Here is a 19,835-nt window from a genome sequence, read left to right on the forward strand (position 1 = left end):
TCCACTCATCAGAAAAGGGTCGATGTTGAATTTGGCGTTGTAGCAGACTTTTCTGTTCCAGTTGTTCAGTAGTTAACCATTCATTGTCTTGTCCCTTCCTGTAGGACATGAAGTCTGCCGTCATCACCCCCTGCAGCCACTTCTTCCATGCTGGCTGTCTCAAGAAGTGGCTCTATGTACAGGAGACCTGCCCCCTTTGTCACAAACCGCTGAAGAGCCAATCACAGCCCGCCAATGCCACTGCTGCACCCGCCCAGGACATTCTACCAGCCAATCCCAACCCAGCAGAGGCTGGGCAAGGAGAGCCAGTGGCCGGTGCGGCTGAGGGGGACAAAACCGTTACTCATAACGGTGTTCCTGTTGAAGGGAGCCAAGCCAGCCCCTCTTCCTCCCCTGCTAACCCTGACCTAGAGCTTGAGGGCCAGGCAGAGGAAAGGGCCCTGGGCCCCCAGCAGACTGACACAGTGGACATTGCGTGTTTGGAGGGCCAGGTTGCTGGTCTGTCACAGGGCTCAGGGGAGTCATGTCTCCGGCATCGCCAGCGCCAGCAGTCTGCCCCCTCCCCTGCTGCAACAGCGTCCACAGCATGTGCAGCTGAACTCCAGTCACAACTACAACAGTCTGCCAGCCCCTGCTGCCCCTGAACCTTAGTCTTCTGAGCCTCACTCCTGTACACCGCTAAAGACTATTCATCCTCAACTGGCCAATACGTATAACCAAGATGGAGGTTGCTGGTTAACTGTTGGACTGACTCCATGTTGCCACTATCCCCCTTAATGAACTCCCATCTATTTGTTGGCCTGTTTCTTAAGTTTGGTTTTAAACTCATTAACAATTCATGGTTACTTCATTTAATTCCAGTACATTTCATGGTAATTAATCCTATAGGATTGTATGAAATGAAATCTGATGCAGACTTCAGTGATGTTTGATTCTGAGACGCCATACTACACATCCATTTCATTTCACTGTTGAGAAATATGCATCGATTTCTCTCACTTGTGCTAGCCGGAACGACTCCCAGGAGCAGATCTCCTGTTTCTGTAGCATAGGGCAGGTTGATGTACAAGTACAGCCCCTGGACAGGACCCTGGTCCTGGGGCAGGCGACCCTGGTCCTGGGGCAGGCGACCCTGGTCCTGGGGCAGGCGACCCTGGTCCTGGAGGGCCGCAGGTACTTCATGTTTTTGGTTTAACCGACCTGGAAGACCAGGTGTGTTGAATTTAGTCAATCACTGAAGTGATCAATTATCTCCAGTTGGTCAGGCCTAGTTGGAACAAAACCATGCAGTACCTGCTGCACTCCAGGAAGAGGGTTGCCTACCCCTGCTCTAGTCTATCGCAGGGCCTTACCCCCAATCTATCTCTTTAACGCAGAGTCCCAAGTAGATACCAGTTGGGTCCCATTTATTTGGTATGACTGGGCTGGGATTGAACTCACAACCTTCCAATTTCTGGGTGGAAACGCTAAACACAAGGCCACTGAGTTTGTTTAACAACAAAATGCAGCTTTGAACTTGACAGTTGCAGGGGTCATTATACAGTACATCTATTAAGCAGAAGACAAACACAGCCACAACATTTTGTAGTTTCATTAACGCTCATTCAGCTTCCCAATATATTCCAATTGGGCTGTATTTCACTTGTCTTGAATCAAGTGCTAATTATATTAAGGAATTTTTACTCAACTTTTACCCTCTTTAGATCACTAACGTTAGCTCAGTTATTCGCCACTCCCAAGTGTTTCCCCTCCTTCTCACCTACCTGGTTGGGCCTTGCCCTGTGGCCCACTCCCACACACCTTGTTTGCCTGATGATCTGTTACACATCAACCGGACTGTTACCAAGTCCAGGCACAGGGTAGGGTGGGTGGGGCAGGGTGTATAGGTGGGGGAGACCACAGTGCTGACCGGGTGTGTTAGATTAAATGAATTCATACTGAAGAGAAGACATGGCACTTGATTTAGAAGCTTTACACACGCTTAGGCTTGCACGCCGTCACCGTCTGGTAGCTGTAGAAACTTTATTTTAATGATATGTAATGTAGCCATTTGCACTGTCGTTTTTATAGCGACGCTCCAAAGTTGTCTTTGTCAAGTATGAAATATTTTTGGTATGTATGAGGAAAAACCCTATATAAATGTGTGTGTATATAAACATTCATATTATATGTGAATAGGAATTTTTATATGCCTGCCATTCAGTGTTAAAGCTGCACCACCCAATATGAAGTGATCTGAGGCTTGTGTGAACACTTTAGTGCCCTCTCGGTAGAAGTGTGAAGAGAGCTGATCACAGATTGAGAGAGTTGCCAACACTGAATTTACCTAAAACAGTATTATTTGGACATTTGTTTAGTTTTTTTGAGAATGAATACATAGTATTATGTATGATCAAACTTGTCAAATGCTCCTTAAATTAATTTGTAGGGAGTTGGACATGTTCTTGAAGGGATATTGGGAAGCGGCTAAGAGTGTATAGTATTTTACATACATCATGACATTGACATTTGAAGAGGACTTCTTTTTTAGCATTTGAAATAAATTCCTATTTGGAATGTAATGTTTTTTTTTGAGAAGCCCTACAAATTCATTATTTTTCAGTTCTTTTTATGTTTTCTTTTTTTAATACAAAAAAGAATGACATGCTCTGTGAATGCTGATTTCCAATCAAATTGTTTGGTGAGAAATTTGCCTGGTGTTGCCTTTATTTTACAAAACTGCTGAATGTCAAATAAATTCAACCATCCAATTTTAACCTGCAGTCTGAACAAAGTCTTGGTGATTTTATTGTTGAAGATGGGGATGGATCGGCCACAACTTCCAACATCACCATGCAAGCTCTATCCTGGAACCCACAAGCTCTATCCTGGAACCCACAAGCTCTATCCTGGAACCCACAAGCTCTATCCTGGAACCCACAAGCTCTATCCTGGAACCCACAAGCTCTATCCTGGAACCCACAAGCTTCTATCCTGGAATGATCACAAAGGATCAATGGCAAAGATTGGTGGTATACACTCTATACCATCTCTATGATATAAACCCACACATCCAGGAGATGGTGCAAAAAGAGTGTGATTTCTGCACTGGGAGAAGGCAGAAAGCCCTCATGTCCTGCCTGGCCTCTTACTGTGAGACTCACCTCCAGCCTCACTATGAAGTAGCTCCATTAAAGAAGCACAAACTGGTCAAAGCCTCCACAGAACTACAGGAGAAGATCTGCTCTCATCATGACAAACTGCTGTAGGTTTACTGTCGCAGCGATCAGCAGTGTATCTGTTATCAGTGTGGTTTGGATGAACACAAAGGCCATGATACAGTCTCAGCTACAGCAGACAGGACTGAGAACCAGACCTACTCATAATGTTCAACTTAAGCAAAGTTTTAAAAGCAAGTAAAAATTCTCTGAAGGTGGGAATAGTATGTGTCAAGGGTTTCTGAAATTTTTTGTAGTAGAATTGATTTAATTTAAGATCTACAATGGATACACTTCTCTGTCCACCCGGCACAGCCAGAAGAGGACTGGCCCACCCCTCAGAGCCTGGTTCCTCTCTAGGTTTCTTCCTAGGTTCCCACCTTTCTAGGAAGTTTTTCCTAGCCACGTGCTTCTACATCTGCATTGTTTGGGGTTTTAGGCTGGGTTTCTGTATAGCACTTTGTGACATACATTTGATTTGATGTGAAATAGGTAATCGTGGTTAATTTGTAAATCGGGATGTGCCGGAACAAAAATTCAGCGCAAGAGGGTGGGTGACCTGGGGAGTTCTGAGGTACCGGAACGCATGAGAAAAAAAAAGTAACCTTAATAATAAAGCATTGCATGCATATCATCGCATTTGGGTAGTGGCATAGAGCAGTAGAGTAGAGGCACATAGCCTAGGGTCCGGGGGGGAAAAAATTCTGAAGAAAACAGTCCAAAACTGAGAGGAGCCGGATCCTGTTCATCCGGCAGTATCCGGCTCAAATTAAGCACTGGGTAATCATGGCAGTTACGTTTCTGTGATCTGAAACATTCAGGAAAGGCACACCTTCCACCTAGAGACAGCATTGCTGCAAATCAACACAATCGACTGATCAAATTACATTTACATTTTAGTCATTTAGCAGACGCTCTTACCCAGAGCGACTTACAGTTAGTGAGTGCATACATATTAAATTTTTTATACTGGCCCCCCGTGGGAATCGAACCCACAACCCTGGCGTTGCAAACGCCATGCTCTACCAACTGAGCTACATCCCTGCCGGCCATTCCCTCCCCTACCCTGGACGACGCTGGTCCAATTGTGCGCCGCCCCATGGGTCTTTGAAATTGAACTCAATGTGGATCGATACGATCTGCTGGACAGAGCAACAAAACTCAAATGTCGTAATTTGGTTAGGCCGTGGGTAGAATGGATGACTCCACGAGTACTGTTCAGAATGTTTAACTTGCAAAAGGAGACATTGATTGGACGGACCAGCTCCTAACATAGAACAAACCAGGGTTCCGTGCCAGGACCATATGCACAGCATAGTTAGATGGAGGACTCTAGATGGATAACAATCAGGTTTAGAATGGACATTGTCTTTGAGCGCTTCCACCAGTTTTAAAGTAGCCAACTGGGTGGGGATTCCTATAGGTTGGGAGCTATCAGCCAATGATCAGAGCATTGTCGTCTTCAAATTGGGTTGCCTATGGTTAGAAAATGGGTCATTCCACGAGGGCCTCCCGAGTGGCGCAGCGGTCTAAGGCACTGCATCGCAGTGCTAGAGGTGTCACTACAGACCCGGGTTCGATCCCGGGCTGTGTCACAACTGGCCGTGATCGGGAGTCCCATAGGGCGGCGCACAATTGGCTCAGCGTCGTCCAGGTTAGGGGAGGGTTTGGCCGTGGGGGCTTTACTCATCGCGCTCTAGCGACTCCTTGTGGCGGGCTGGGTGCCTGCAGGCTGACCTCGGTCGTCAGTTGAACAGTGTTTCCTCTGACACATTGGTGTGGCTGGCTTCCGGGTTAAGCGGGCGGATGTTAAGAAGCACGGTTTGGCGGGTCATGTTTCGGAGGATGCATGACTCAACCTTCACCTCCCGAGCCCGTTGGGGAGTTGCAGTGATGAGACAAGGTTGAAATTGGGGAGAAAAAGAGGGTAAAGATCATGATGATGATGATAATGAATAAAATATGAATACCTTATTTACGTAAGTATTCAGACCCTTTGCTATGCTCAGGTGGATCCTGTTTCCATTGATCATCCTTGAGATGTTTCTACAACTTGATTGGACTCCATCTATGGTAAATACAATTGATCGGACATGATTTGGAAAGGCACACACCTGTCTATATAAGGTCCCACAGTTGACAGTGCATGTCAGAGCAAAAACCAAGCCATGAGGTTAAAGGAATTATCCGTAGAACTCCGAGACAGGATTGTGTCGAGGCACAGATCTGGGGAAGGGTACCAAAACATTTCTGCAGCATTGAAGGTTCCCAAGAACACAGTGGCCTCCATCATTTTTAAATGGAGTTTGGAACCACCAAGACTCTTCCTAGAGCTGGCCGCCCGTCAATATTGAGCAATCGGGGGAGAAGGGCCTTGGTCAGGGAAGTGACCAAGAACCCGATGGTCATTGACAGAGCTCCAGAGTTCCTCTGTGGAGATGGGAGAACCTTCCAGAAGGACAACCATCTCTGCAGCACTCCACCAATCAGGCTTTATTGGTAGAGTGGCCAGACGGAAGCCACTCCTCAGTAAAAGGCACATGACAGCCCGCTTGGAGTTTGCCAAAAGGCACCTAAAGGACTCTGACCATGTGAAACAAGATTCTCTGGTCTGATGAAACCAAGATTGACCTCTTTGGCCTGAATGCCAAGCGTCATGTCAGGAGGAAACCAGGCACCACTCATCACCTGGTCAATACCATCCCTACGGTGAAGCATGGTGGTGGCAGCATAATGCTGTGGGGATATTTTTCAGCGGCAGGGACAGGGACACTAGTCAGAATCAAGGGAAAGATGAACGGAGCAAAGTACAGAGATCCTTGAGGAAAACCTGCTCCAGAGCACTCAGGACCTCAGACTGGGGCGAAGGTTCACCTTCCAACAGGACAACGCAGGAGTGGCTTCGGGACAAGTTTCTGAATGTCCTTGAGTGGCCCAGCCAGAGCCTGGACTTGAACCCGAACATCTCTGGAGAGATGTGCAGCGACGCTCCCCATCCAACCAGACCGAGCTTGAGAGGATCTGCAGAAAGAATGGGAGAAACTCCCCAAATACAGGTGTTCCAAGCTTGTAGCGTCATACCCAAGAAAGGTGCTTCAAAGTACTGAGTAAAAGGGTCTGAATACTTATGTAAATGTGATATTTCCGTTTTTTATAAATTTGCAAGAAATTGTGTAGATGGATGAGGGGGGAAAACTATTTTAATCCATTTTAGAATGAGGCTGTAACGTAAGAATGTGGAAAAAGTGAAGTGGTCAGAATACTTTCCGACTGCACTGTGAATTTATGCTCTAAACCACGTGTTAAACCCATTCCACGGAGGGCTGAGTGTCTGGGTTTTCGCTCCTCCCTTGGACTTGATTGATAATTAAGGTCACTAATTAGTAAGGAACTCCCCTCACCTGGTTGTACGTGTCTTAATTGAAAGGCAAAACCAAAAACCAGCTGACACTAGGCCCTCCATGGAATGAGTTTGACACCCCTGCTCTAAACTACACCATATTCAAAATTCCAATGGTATTGTACAAAACTCCTCTCCTACCTGGAGGGGAGCCCTCCCCTCATTGGTCGCCACACACCTCCATCAAAGCTCATTTAGAACAATCACATCCACCTGAAAGTGGTGGAGCTACCCTTTAAATGCCCCCACCTGCAGTCATTAGCCCTCTTTCAACCAAACCAGCATTTAACCTCAGAGATGTGTTATTGACTGCGAGGAATGGGTTGGGATGGCGGAAGCAGAAGTGTTTGAAGCTGAAAGCGCGTCGAGTACGGTTAGTTAGAAAGATGGGTGGACAACAGTGAACAAAAAGGGCTAAAATTGTTGTGGAAAATAAGTCTGATGAATTGTTGCAATATGTCACAACAGGTGTAAATATGAGTCATGACAGTGTTATGACCATATTATGACAAGTTATGTCAGCTGTTATGACATGGTTATGACCGTGTCATAATGTGTTATGACACTGGGTGTCAAGTAAAGTGTTACCGTGTTTTCTCAATCCCCATTTTGGCATTCACGTCATGTTTGTCTGAGTTATAGGAAGATTTCAACCCACTTAACCTCTGCTCAAAACCAACGGTAAGGTCTGCTACGAGGGAGTCTAAAACAAAACAACAAAATGCACGTGGTAGAGACAAACTAACTTCTGATCATTTGCATCGGAGGCAAATGGAGCAGTGTCATGGTGTCGTCTGTCATTAGTTATAGAAACGATTCCTGCTGTTTTTATCTGTCTGAAATGTCTCCCTTATCTGTCGCGTTATAGTTGACAACATTTGCCGCTCCCGGTATTCGATTACAACGGCAAACTCCGCCTTCGCTGCTTAAATAGTACGGAATCCTCCAGCTGTGCAAAACAAACTCACCCACTACGTTTCTCCACCACTAACCTCCTGGGGAGGAGTCACCAGGAAGTCAAGCAGAGAAAAAGAAAAAGGAACTGAAGGATCTCAAACAAGCTATAGCGTCTCTCATTGTGAGTATTGATCTACTCTCGCTACGTCTAACAGCCTTTTAATAGAACATGGGATAGTGTGTGCCTGCTACAACCAGAAGCAGCAGTCAACCCCTTGTCTTTTTTTGGGGGGGGAGCCTTCGCTTTAATTCCGGTGTCCTAACAGCGCCCTGCACAAGCATCAGTAGAGGACAGTGATAGGATCTTTACTGAGCCGATCAACTACATTGAGAGAAGGCGCTCTGAGGTGAAGGAATTGATCAGAGCCCAGGAAAAGGCTCAAGTGAGTTTGGCTGAAGGACTCGTGAAGCAACTGGAGCAGGAGATAGCTGAGCTGAGGAGGAAAGATGCTGAGTTGGAGCAGCTCTCATACATAGATGATCACATCCATTTCCTCCAGGTAACTACACTGCACCTGCATTTGTAATAAAAAAAAAAGGAATATCAACAGTGTTATAATGATTTGTGATACAAGATTCATTAATGTATGTAAAACTCATAAGCTGCATGTGGGACAGAGGACAAGGACACGCCATGTGATATTGGTGTCACGGGTTAGTGACAGAGTGTCGGTGTGCCAAGATAGATTGGTGGCCACTGTTGCTAATCTTAGGAGGGGTACGTAAGGGACTGGCCTGGCTAGGTGATACACGATACCAAGTATGTGGATGCTATTGTAGTAAGATGAGTGACAGTCAATAATGGTTGGCAACTGTGTGGGACAGAAGTAGATCGGAAGGGCATTCTATAAACAGAGATTTTCTATAGAAGTCATTCAGATGGCAGGAGGCTACGTCCGTACCACCTGTCATTGAATCCAGTACTGAATTAAATAATGACTGAATCAACTCCCCATATGAGTGTCGACTACTCTCTTACCTCATGAACTTCTCGATGCCAGAAACTCATCATAACAAACAGGAAACTGCACTAACCAATTCATTAACAAATCAATACATTACCTCAATCCTTTGTTCACCCTGTCTCTCTGTATTTCTCTCCGTCCAGGAATATCCGTCTCGCTCCAGTCTCAACATACCTTCAGACCAGTGGAGGCTGGTGAATTGAAAAATTGTGGAGGATGGGAGACCCACGTTATAGGCGTGGAACGCACGGAGACGTCAAAGTGTGTTTCAAAAATTGTCAGAGTAATTATTTAACCTAAACCATTTAATAAAAACATTTATAGTACAATACATTTTACATTTACATTTTAGTCATTTAGCAGACGCTCTTTTTCAGAGCGACTTACAGTTAGTGAGTGCATACATTTTTCATACAATATTATGGGGAATGGGAATGAGAGGGCTACTTACACTGTTTTTGGAAGGGATCACAGCAGTGATTGAATGAGGGTATGAGGCATGACTTGAGGTGTTCAGAGGCTTGACTTCAGTGCAGACCATGATTTGACTGGGAAGACACAAAACAATAACGCTACACAGTTAGACAAAAGACCTAAGAATGAGTTAGTCCAAGCAAGGAGTAAAATCATTGATGTGTAATAATGTGAAAACCCTGTCAAACTGCAGCAACCTTATACTTATTCATATGAATTGTATTTAGACTAGATTAGTAGGGGGATTTCCTCTACCCAGACACAGAGACAACAACTAGACAATAGAACTCACAGGGCTGAGCTTGCTTTATGCATGTTTGCGTCATGCAGGCCTATGCAACTGTACGCCTTATAAAACATTTACTCACATCTGTCATCACTATTATGTTGATTGATTAATTCCAGTTAATAATTTTTGATTGCAAACGTATAGGCAGCCTAGACCAGCCCAATTTGGAATATAAACCAAATTGTATCACATTCACATTTTCTCCTGACACACAAATGGACTATAAATACATAACGTTACCAATGAGTTACCCTGACCAAATGGACAGCGCATATAGGCTGTATGTCAGATCTCTAATGTTTAGGTGTAGCCTAGGCTGCTGCAACATGTATGTCATGAGTTTTTGCTTGTGTCTGTCCTGGGTGATTGTGTTATCATCTCTGCTAAATAAATACCGTAGTAAATTGGAAAGCCTACTTGAGCGTGCGAAAAAATGCGCTGCACCAACCTCTCTCTTTAATCTAACTTTTAATGGATGATGCGATGGAAGCTATAAAATCATTCGGAATTAATTTCGACATCCCAGAAAAGACAGTAGAAAGTTCCATATGTTCAGCAAGTAAAGCATCGTAACGTGCAATTAACGCTGCAAGCTCCTTGTAGTTGCACTTGTTAGCGGAACTTTCCCTCTCGTCGTGCCCTCTAAAAGTCAATTATTGCATGCCCAAAAACACAGTGGTGTTGATAAGCCGCTTGAGAACATCCCTGTTTCTTCTTACTTCCTCGTTGTGTTGCGCAGTTTGAGTAAGCAGACCTTCGTCATGATCGATGCGGCTTTTTCCCAGAAGCTTGAATCTGATGTGGGCTTTTATATGCTCCCTGCTTTTGTTGGCCATTTACAGTTGAAGTCGGAAGTTTACATACACTTAGGTTGGAGTCATTCAAACTTGTTTTTCAACCACTGCACAAATTTCCTGTTAACAAACTATAGTTTTGGCAAGTCGGTTAGGACATCTACTTTGTGCATGACACAAGTAACTTTTCCAACAATTGTTTACAGACAGATTATTTCACTTATAATTCACTGTATCACAATTCCAGTGGGTCAGAAGTTACACTAAGTTGACTGTGCCTTTAAACAGCTTGGGAAATTCCAGAAATGATGTCATGGCTTTAGAAGCTTCTGATAGGCTAATTGACATCATTTGAGTCAATTGGAAGTGTACCTGTGGATGTATTTCAAGGCCTACCTTCAAACTCTGCCTCTTTGCTTGACATCATGGGAAAATCAAAATAAATCAGCCAAGACCTCAGAAATAAAATGGTAGACCTCCACAAGCCTGGTTCATCCTTGGGAGCAATTTCCAAATGCCTGAAGGTACCACGTTCATCTGTACAAACAATAGTACGCAAGTATAAACACCATGGGACCACGCAGCCATCATACCGCTCAGGAAGGAGACGCGTTCTGTCTCCTAGAGATGAACGTACTTTGGTGCGAAAAGTGCAAATCAATCCCAGAACAACAGCAAATGACCTTGTGAAGATGCTGGAGGAAACAGGTACAAAAGTATCTATATCCACAGTAAAACAAGTCCTATATCGACATAACCTGAAAGGCCGCTCAGCAAGGAAGAAGCCACTGCTCCAAAACCGCCATAAAAAAGCCAGACTACGGTTTGCAACTGCACATGGGGACAAAGATCGTACTTTTTGGAGAAATGTCCTCTGGTCTGATGAAACAAAAATAGAACTGTTTGGCCATAATGACCATCGTTATGTTTAGAGGAAAAGGGGGACGCTTGCAAGCCAAAGAACACCATCCCAACCATGAAGCACAGGGGTGGCAGCATGCTGTGGAGGTGCTTTGCTGCAGGAGGGATTGGTGCACTTCACAGAATAGATGGCATCATGAGGAAGGAAAATTATGTGGATATATTGAAGCAACATCTCAGGAAGTTAAAGCTTGGTCGCAAATGGGTCTTCAAATGGACAATGACCCCAAGCATACTTCCAAAGTTGTGGAAAAATGGCTTAAGGACAACAAAGTCAAGATATTGGAGTGGCCATCACAAAGCCCTGACCTCAATCCTATAGAAAACGTGTGGGCAGAACTGAAAAAGTGTGTGCAAGCAAGGAGGCCTACAAACCTGACTCAGTTACACCAGCTCTGTCAGGAGGAATGGGCCAAATGTCACCCAACCTATTGTGGGAAGCTTGTGGAAGGCTACCCGAAACGTTTGACCCAAGTTAAACAATTTAAAGGCAATGCTACCAAATACTAATGGAGTGTATGTGAACCTCTGACCCACTGGGAATGTGATGAAAGAAATAAAAGTTTAAATAAATCATTCTCTCTACTATTATTCTGACATTTCACATTCTTAAAATAAAGTGGTGATCCTAACTGACCTAAGACAGGGATTTAAACTTCCGACTTCAACTGTAGCTTAACGATCGATGTTCTTCAGGTCACTGTACCCCTCTTTCGCCCAAGGCTCAGACTTTCCAAAAAAGTACCCCACCCCCTCCCCCATAATGCTCTGCTGCACAACCCCAATACAACATGCTAGGTTCGTTCTCTGATCCTAATCCTATGATTGGATGGACAACATGTCAGTTCATACTGCAAAAGCTTTGATTGGTTGCAGGTCATCCTCCGGAAGTGGTCATAGTTACCATGTAGGTCTATGGAAGGGGAAGACGCCTACGAGCCTCCTAGGTTTTGTTTTGAAGTCAATGTACCCAGAGGAAGACAGAAGCTAGCTGTCCTCCGCTACACCATGGTGCTACCCCAGAGAGTGCTGTCGAAGTTACTATAGACCTTCATTGCAAAACAGTGTGTTTTAATCAATTATTTGGTGACATATATATTTAGTATTGTTTTATCTAAAAAGGATAACCTTTTTTGTATTTCACTATTTAAATCTTTATGAAATTTCACTGAGGAGGATGGTCCTCCCCTTCCTCCTCTGAGGAGCCTCCACTGTTTCAGATTTACCCAGCATCCATGTATATCCTGCTCTCTACTTTAGAGATGTGAGTAGGGCTATGTCTGAGTTGACAGAGGCACTGGAATACTTTCTTGAGGGGGAATGGTCCAAGATCTCCACCACAGGTCAGTAAAATACTGTACCAATAGTGGTCTCTAATTTTAGACGGATAAAAAATATATTTGCTTTGACAAAGACTGATTTGAATTTGAAACGCGTCAGTAGAGGTGGGACCAAGTCATTATTATTCGAGTCACAATCAAGTCTCAAGTCACAAGGTCCGAGTCTCAAGTCAAGTCCCAAGTAAAAACGGGTTGAGTCTCAAGTCAAGTCCCAAGTAGAACGGGTTGAGTCTCAAGTCAAGTCCCAAGTAGAACGGGTTGAGTCTTGAGTCAAGTCCCAAGTAGAACGGGTTGAGTCTCAAGTCAAGTCCCAAGTAGAACGGGTTGAGTCTTGAGTCAAGTCCCAAGTAGAACGGGTTGAGTCTCAAGTCAAGTCCCAAGTAGAACTGGTTGAGTCTTGAGTCAAGTCCCAAGTAGAACGGGTTGAGTCTTGAGTCAAGTCCCAAGTAGAACGGGTTGAGTCTAGAGTCAAGTCCCAAGTAGAACGGGTTGAGTCTTGAGTCAAGTCCCAAGTAGAACGGGTTGAGTCTCGAGTCAAGTCCCAAGTAGAATGGGTTGAGTCTTGAGTCAAGTCCCAAGTAGAACGGGTTGAGTCTCGAGTCAAGTCCCAAGTAGAACGGGTTGAGTCTCGAGTCAAGTCCCAAGTAGAACGGGTTGAGTCTTGAGTCAAGTCCCAAGTAGAACGGGTTGAGTCTTGAGTCAAGTCCCAAGTAGAACGGGTTGAGTCTTGAGTCAAGTCCCAAGTAGAACGGGTTGAGTCTTGAGTCAAGTCCCAAGTAGAACGGGTTGAGTCTTGAGTCAAGTCCAAATCATGCATAATAAGAGCAAGAGGAGTAGAGTCAAGTTTTTTCAAGTCACGTCTCTGTACATGCAATGACTTGTGTCTGTACATGCAATGACTTGTGTCTGTACATGCAATGGCTTGTGTCTGTACATGCAATGGCTTGTGTCTGTACATGCAATGGCTTGTGTCTGTACATGCAATGGCTTGTGTCTGTACATGCAATGGCTTGTGTCTGTACATGCAATGACTTGTGTCTGTACATGCAATGACTTGTGTCTGTACATGCAATGACTTGTGTCTGTACATGCAATGACTTGTGTCTGTACATGCAATGACTTGTGTCTGTACATGCAATGACTTGTGTCTGTACATGCAATGGCTTGTGTCTGTACATGCAATGGCTTGTGTCTGTACATGCAATGGCTTGTGTCTGTACATGCAATGACTTGTGTCTGTACATGCAATGACTTGTGTCTGTACATGCAATGACTTGTGTCTGTACATGCAATGACTTGTGTCTGTACATGCAATGACTTGTGTCTGTACATGCAATGACTTGTTCAACAACAAATCTTTGTCTATTTATTGAGGCTAACAGACGGTCCTTTTCATCATTTAGTCTACAACACATAATTATGCAATAATTTTTTTGAACAACGAATTCCAAAATGCAAGCTTCATAACTAAATTATCAATTTCAAGCAATTTGTACATACCAAAAGACCAGTAGGCATATGCTAATAATTGCTGGTTGTTGCCCCATTGCTGGTGAGCTTGCAAAGTAAACAGTTCATATTATTTTGGAGATGCATACGCGCACACAATCGCTGCGCAAATGTAGCCTTTCATTACAGCCATGAATGGTGATGCATTTTCAGAACGCAAGATACAGAAATAAACTGAGTTTTACACCTGCATTTTGAGCTGAACGTTATTCCTATTAGCAGTCAATATCAACTAGGGATATCGTGTCACTTCTCTAGAGTCCTGAGCAAGCATGATCGATCATTTTTTCCTCACAAAAATCGTAATAAATTCGCCAGAATATGTTAGTGACCAACTCGAATAGGCAAAGGTAGAAATATAAGTTACAAATGGTAGGCTATACCTATGTACCCTATTAAAATATGTATGAAAAAAAACATATTTTTCCCATTCAGTTTCACACTCGCGACCCCCCAAAAAGTATCGTCACGGACTCCTACTGAGAACCACTAGCTCACCCGACCTGTGTTGATTGACCGTTTGCTGGTCCAATCAGAGGGTCGAGTGTGCCTTTCACTAGTCAATCTTTTGCACGTTTTTTGCAAACGACTGTCTCTGGCTGCATGGAGATTAATGCACGGAGATTCGGTGCCACAAAATAAGTGACAAACCCTTACAAAACCTGACCAGATTATTTCAAGTCATCAGTCTCAAGTCCAAGTCAAGTCTCAAGTTATTTTATTTTCTATCAAGTCCAGTCTCAAGTCATCAAATTTGTGACTGGAGTCATTGTCGAGGTCAAGTCATATGACTGGAGTCCACACCGCTGCTAGTCAGCTTTTTAATAAATAAGAGCACCTGTGCACTGAGAACTATTGTTGTGGTCTTTTTGGGAGATGCCAACACTTTTTCTATAAAAAATATATTTGTGTTTGTCTGTAGTGAATCGGGTGGATGTTTTGCTCCCACCAGAGCCTGAGACAAGAGCTGAATTCTTACAATGTACCTTTCTTTATCCTAAAGTAGTTAACATTTTCTCTCTACTAATACTCCCCTAAAACCCTAAGTAGAGACATTTGAGACTGATCTGATTTGAGACTCGGCCCTACTCTTCCAGATTCCTGTCGCCTTTGGACCCAAGCACAGCACAAATGAACCTCTCTCTGTCTGAAGATGACAGAAAGGCGATGGCTACATCAGAAAAGCAGCCATATCCTGAGCATCTAGAGAGATTTAATTATAGCTGGCAGGTGCTGTGTAGAGAGGCTCTGTGTGGAAGTTGTTATTGGGAGGATTTGGTGATAATGATCAATCCTGGAGTTTAGATTGCATTACTCAGGGTTACTGGTTCAGGCACAATAATGTAAAGATTGTAGCGTTAGCCCCACAGTCCTCCAGAGTTGGGGTATACCTGGACTACAAGCAGGGGCGGTGTGTTCAATAGGGCGATATGGGCGACCAGTGGCGGCTCCTGAAAAAATTCTCAGGGGGGGCAATTTTTCTGATGATTTAGGTGACCTACACACATTTTTAAAAAGATATGTCCAGCAACAACATGAAGACAGGGGCAGCATTTAAGTCAATACCAGAAGCATTTATTGACTGATCTCAAAAGTGTTGGCTTACAAAAGCAAAATAAGTTATCACAGTAAAAATAATCAAGGGTGTTCTTTCACATTCCTCAACACTGCATAAACAATATGTATGGCTTTGTAAAAATGAACAACCATATTCTGGCCAATTGTATAGATTTGTAAAAATGAACATGAACAGATTTTTTATTTTTTTGAATGGCAGTACCTTTGCAGTAAGGTAGCACTCACAAGGTGGCCAGAGAAAGAGAACCTTTCTTTGGTGTGATCCAGGATGGTGTTGCAGACCTCTTAAGACAGCCTCTGCTTCTCCTCTTCTCTCAAAGCTGTTCTGGGTCTTTTGGCTCCTGTTGCTTCTTGCAGCTGCTGTTGAGAGGAGTCCCTGAAGGCAAACAGACCAATGTGTTTGTTGGCTTTGTACAGTATTGTTGTCTATGTGATGCACAGGTATATGCAATGTATCCATGTATAGTACAAATACTTCAGTTCCACTTAAAATGGGCAGGGATGCATAAAGTTTTTAGTGTTTAAGTTAGCCTTTGTGTCTCACATAGCCTGGATGTTCAGCACAGTATACAGTGGTGCTCATAAGCGTATGATCCCATGCTAAAGTTGACTAAAAAGAGGAATAAAAAAGAAAAGAAAATTGGTGTCCTTAAAGGTTGGATTTTCCAACTTTTTTAATTAAGTCATTAAGATCAATTTCCAAAAGATGATTTTTTAATTTTTTTATTCCTCTTTTTAGTCAGCTTTAGAATGTGTTCATACACGTATGAGCACCACTGTACAGTACACATAGTATATAAAATAAGATAGATTACACCACTGGCCATATATAATGAGAATAATGTAATTTCAAACACAAATGCAGTCTCCTTTCATGCATACATTTTCAAATAAAGCTCTGCTTTGAGAAAGATCGAATGATATTGTTTAATCTTTATCTTACCTTATGGCCTGCACACTGCTTGCGAAGCTGTCGAGGGCACGTTTGATAAAGACAGCATCGATGTCCTTCTTCTGTAGCTTCTGGTACGGTGGGCTGGTCAAATGAACCCAATGAACCCGTCCGGATGGCTTCAAAACATTCTATGAGGTCGTCTCGATTCTCGTAGACAGTGTTCACGACTCTGCTGTTGCTAACCTCATCGTTGTGGCGGCGGACAGCTAGCCTGTATCCCTCATCCAGTTGAGTGGCAATATTCACTCTCTCCAAAGCAGACAATCTCAAACAGCTATTAATGTGGGTCTTTGACAGCTCATTTTTCTTAATCTTTTCTGAAAGATGGTGCATGTCGGTTACACCAGTCGCTGTCCAAGCGGTGCTGTCTGCCGTGCCGCCTTCAGGGTGAAAGAGTAGTTTCTTAGTTACGTTCATGGTTACGTTACGTTACGTATGACGAAAGCGCGTAAGTGCAAGCCCTCAGAAACCCACAGAGATTGTATTGAAAGCTCTGAAATTAAAAAAAAATTTTTTTACATTAGAGGCTATGAGAGACTTCTGGGCGATTTTCAACCTGACTGAAATCGCCCCAAAACGGGCGGGGACATTTGAAGCACGACTTTAGCCTGATTGGACATTTAGTGGCTGGCAGATCAGACGTCTAGATTAGAACACTGAACTACTGTTGCCGTGATATAATTGATTAGAAAAAAAATCCCTTCCTTTTCCCGTTTGGCAGTGCGTCGCCCATATCGCCCTATTGAACACACCGCCCCTGTATGTGTTTATAACTGCACTTAACTTAACACTTAACTCAATTAAGTCATTATGAGTGTATGACAGTATGAAAAAAAAATGTATGCACTCACTAACTGTAAGTCACTCTGGATAAGAGCTTCTGCTAAATGACTAAAATGTCAAATGTAAATGACTTGAGTGTATGCATTATAGATATAGGCTTCATAGAAAGTGTTACAAATGTTCTCCTGTCATCTTATAGGAGATCCATTCATGGATTTAGTTATGGCTTGAGAATGTGACTGGTCTACAGAGTTTTCTCCTTTATGTCTGTCTTTATATATATATATGGCACCCTTTTTTATATGTGACAACAACTTTTCTGTATTATGTGTATTTCCACAATCAATAATAATAAACGGTACTTCACTATGAATACTTTTGACTATGTGGTTTGAAGTACTTTACCGTTATCGTGCACAAACATTAAGACTGTTATAGACAGAAATCAATGCAGTAATGTTTTATTGAATAAAGGCTCTGATTAAAATATAATATTAATGAAATCAGGCATTTAGCTAATTCTTCTTCCCAGAAGCTCCTCTGGATGGTTTGGAGATGGCTCTGGAGAGAGCGTGTAACACCCTGACTATGAGTGGGCGTTTACGGGACTGGGACTCCTGGGGAGCAGGGGCCGGTGTGGTTGTCAGGTCCTCCTTGGGAGGGGAAGTGGATGGAACCTCTGGAACCTCACACTCAGCATCTGTCATAAGAACATTTCATAATCAGAAAATGAATGTGTGTGTTTGTGTCTGTCCGTCTGTCTACCTGTCTGTCTGCCTGCCTGTCCGTCTGCATGTCTGTCTGTCTGCCTGTCCGTCTGTCTGTCTGCCTGTCCATCTGCCTGCCTGTCTGTCCATCTGCCTGTCTGTCTGTCTGCATGTCTGTCCGTCCGTCTGCCTGTATCTGTTGTCACTGTTTTAACAAGCTTGTCATAGGGTGATATATCAATATAACATCGATGCTTATCACTTACCCTGTGAAATATGAGTCTCTCTGAGACGTTTGGTAGGCAGCCAATCCAGTTCAGGGTGTCTCTTCGGTTCCCCTTTTGTCTTGAACAGCTGTTGACAAAACACATCAGGACAACTGAGCCTGTGTAAAATACAGAGTGTGCATCCCAAAAGGCACCCTATTCGCTATGTAAGGCACTACTTTTGACAAGGGCCCATAGAGCGCTGGTCAAAAGTAGTGCACTATATAGGGAATAGGGTGCCATTGCACGCATGACTGTAAGTCGCTTTGGATAAAAGCGTCTGCTAAATGGCATATTATTATTATTATTATTTGGGACATAGCCATTGACTCTCTCCCATGTGTATTAGGATTGTATTACAGCGTCCTCACTCAACCTCCTCAAGACAATGACAACAGTATTGTTCTAATGCTGAGAGACAATAGGTGTGTAGTGAATCTGTAGGGTAAATTTCAGCCCTGCCTTACAGAGGTAATCTCAAAACACAGAGCACCCTACCTTAATCATGATCTTTGGAAACGTATGCATTTTCGGTAGGAAATGCCACTTGTTCTTCTTAGTCTCTTCCCCTCTGGCAGAGGGAAGGCGGGCCATGCCGTCAGCCTTTACATCAGCCGGGCTAAGGCTCCTGGCAGGGAATTCCTCAGTAGCATTAAGGTCAGCTACAACACCATGAATGATGTCACTTGCGGCATTGCTGGTGTCTGAGTGAGAAGAGCACGCTAGTGTGACCGACCTGTGTACAATAACTGGGAGAAGAGGACGCAGCCATTGAAGTCAGTCACTGCGTCCCAAATGGCATTCTCTTCACTTTATAGTGCACTACTTTTGACCAGGGCCCATAGGGTCTGGTCAAAAGTAGTGCACTAAATATGGAATAAGGTGCCATTCTGGACACAACCAGTGAATTTTACATCATAAAACGCAATGTATTGAGCATCATGTTACAATTAAGTCCTGTGCAGATGAAAATAGATACTTTCACTTACCATCCTCCATTGCAGACTTGGACCCATAAGTCAGGCTGTCCATCACCACGTCTGTCATCAACTTGATGACCTGATCCAAAACCATTTCAGCCGAGGGTGGCATAGGCCTTCCCATACACTGCCCCAGGAGTCTCCTAACAGAAGTCTGGGCAAAGTTGTAAATGAGCTCTGAGGCATCGTCCTTTGACAGCTTCCTCAGGGCTGGCTTAGGCAGCGCTGGTTGAGAGAGGCTTCTGTGGCCAGCCATGGATTGAAGCTGGCGGCTTATGGTTATCTCCAGAATGAGACCGTGGACCTTTGCGATCAGGTTGTCAGACGCACCTTGAAGGGCTTCAACTGACAGGAGCCTATCCAGATTTTCTTCTGCTGAAGTCATCTCTGGGTCGTCCGTCTTCAATGTGTCCATTATAGTTTTCACTATGATATTGGTGTCAGATATGTTTATTTCTTGTTGGCTCACAAGTGTTGACCGTGAACCTGTCTTGTCCATTGCGATAGAGGTATGGGATTCTGTCCTTGTGATCTCATCGGCAGCGCTCATGTCAGGCAACTGGTCAAGGCTCTCCAGTAAAGAGTCTAACATGTTAGTGGCTATCAGACACTCCTGCCCAACAGATGAACTCTCAGAGTTGGCCACTCTACACTTGATCTCATTTAGGATCAAGCTGAGCATCTTCTTTGCAGTTTTGCTAAACCCTTCTTGGCTGACTG

The 19,835-nt window shown here is 43.8% G+C and overlaps 2 protein-coding genes across 3 annotated transcripts in view; one reads left to right on the plus strand and one right to left on the minus strand.

Moving 5' to 3' along the window:
- The window catches only part of LOC311142352 (RING finger protein 145-like), a 40,899-nt gene extending 38,143 nt beyond the window's left edge, over positions 1-2,756 (plus strand). For both annotated transcript variants that reach the window (XM_084177987.1, XM_084177986.1), the window contains one exon: positions 105-2,756. In XM_084177987.1, the coding sequence (XP_084034113.1) occupies positions 105-644 (540 nt within the window). In that variant the 3' untranslated portion in view covers positions 645-2,756. The remainder of the gene's footprint in view (positions 1-104) is intronic.
- Positions 686-19,573, minus strand: LOC311142603 (uncharacterized protein; the record flags this gene model as incomplete). Its single annotated transcript, XM_084178271.1, has 5 exons — positions 19,125-19,573; positions 18,683-18,839; positions 1,844-1,937; positions 1,000-1,159; positions 686-699 (listed from the first exon to the last, which is right to left on the minus strand). The coding sequence occupies exons 1-5, from the start codon at positions 19,528-19,530 to the stop codon at positions 686-688; spliced, it is 831 nt and encodes a 276-aa protein (XP_084034397.1). The 5' UTR covers positions 19,531-19,573.
- Between the last annotated feature and the right edge of the window lie 262 nt (positions 19,574-19,835).

Source organism: Coregonus lavaretus (assembly GCF_964263955.1).
Source record: "Coregonus lavaretus genome assembly, chromosome: 15".
Taxonomy (NCBI): Eukaryota; Metazoa; Chordata; class Actinopteri; order Salmoniformes; family Salmonidae; genus Coregonus; species Coregonus lavaretus.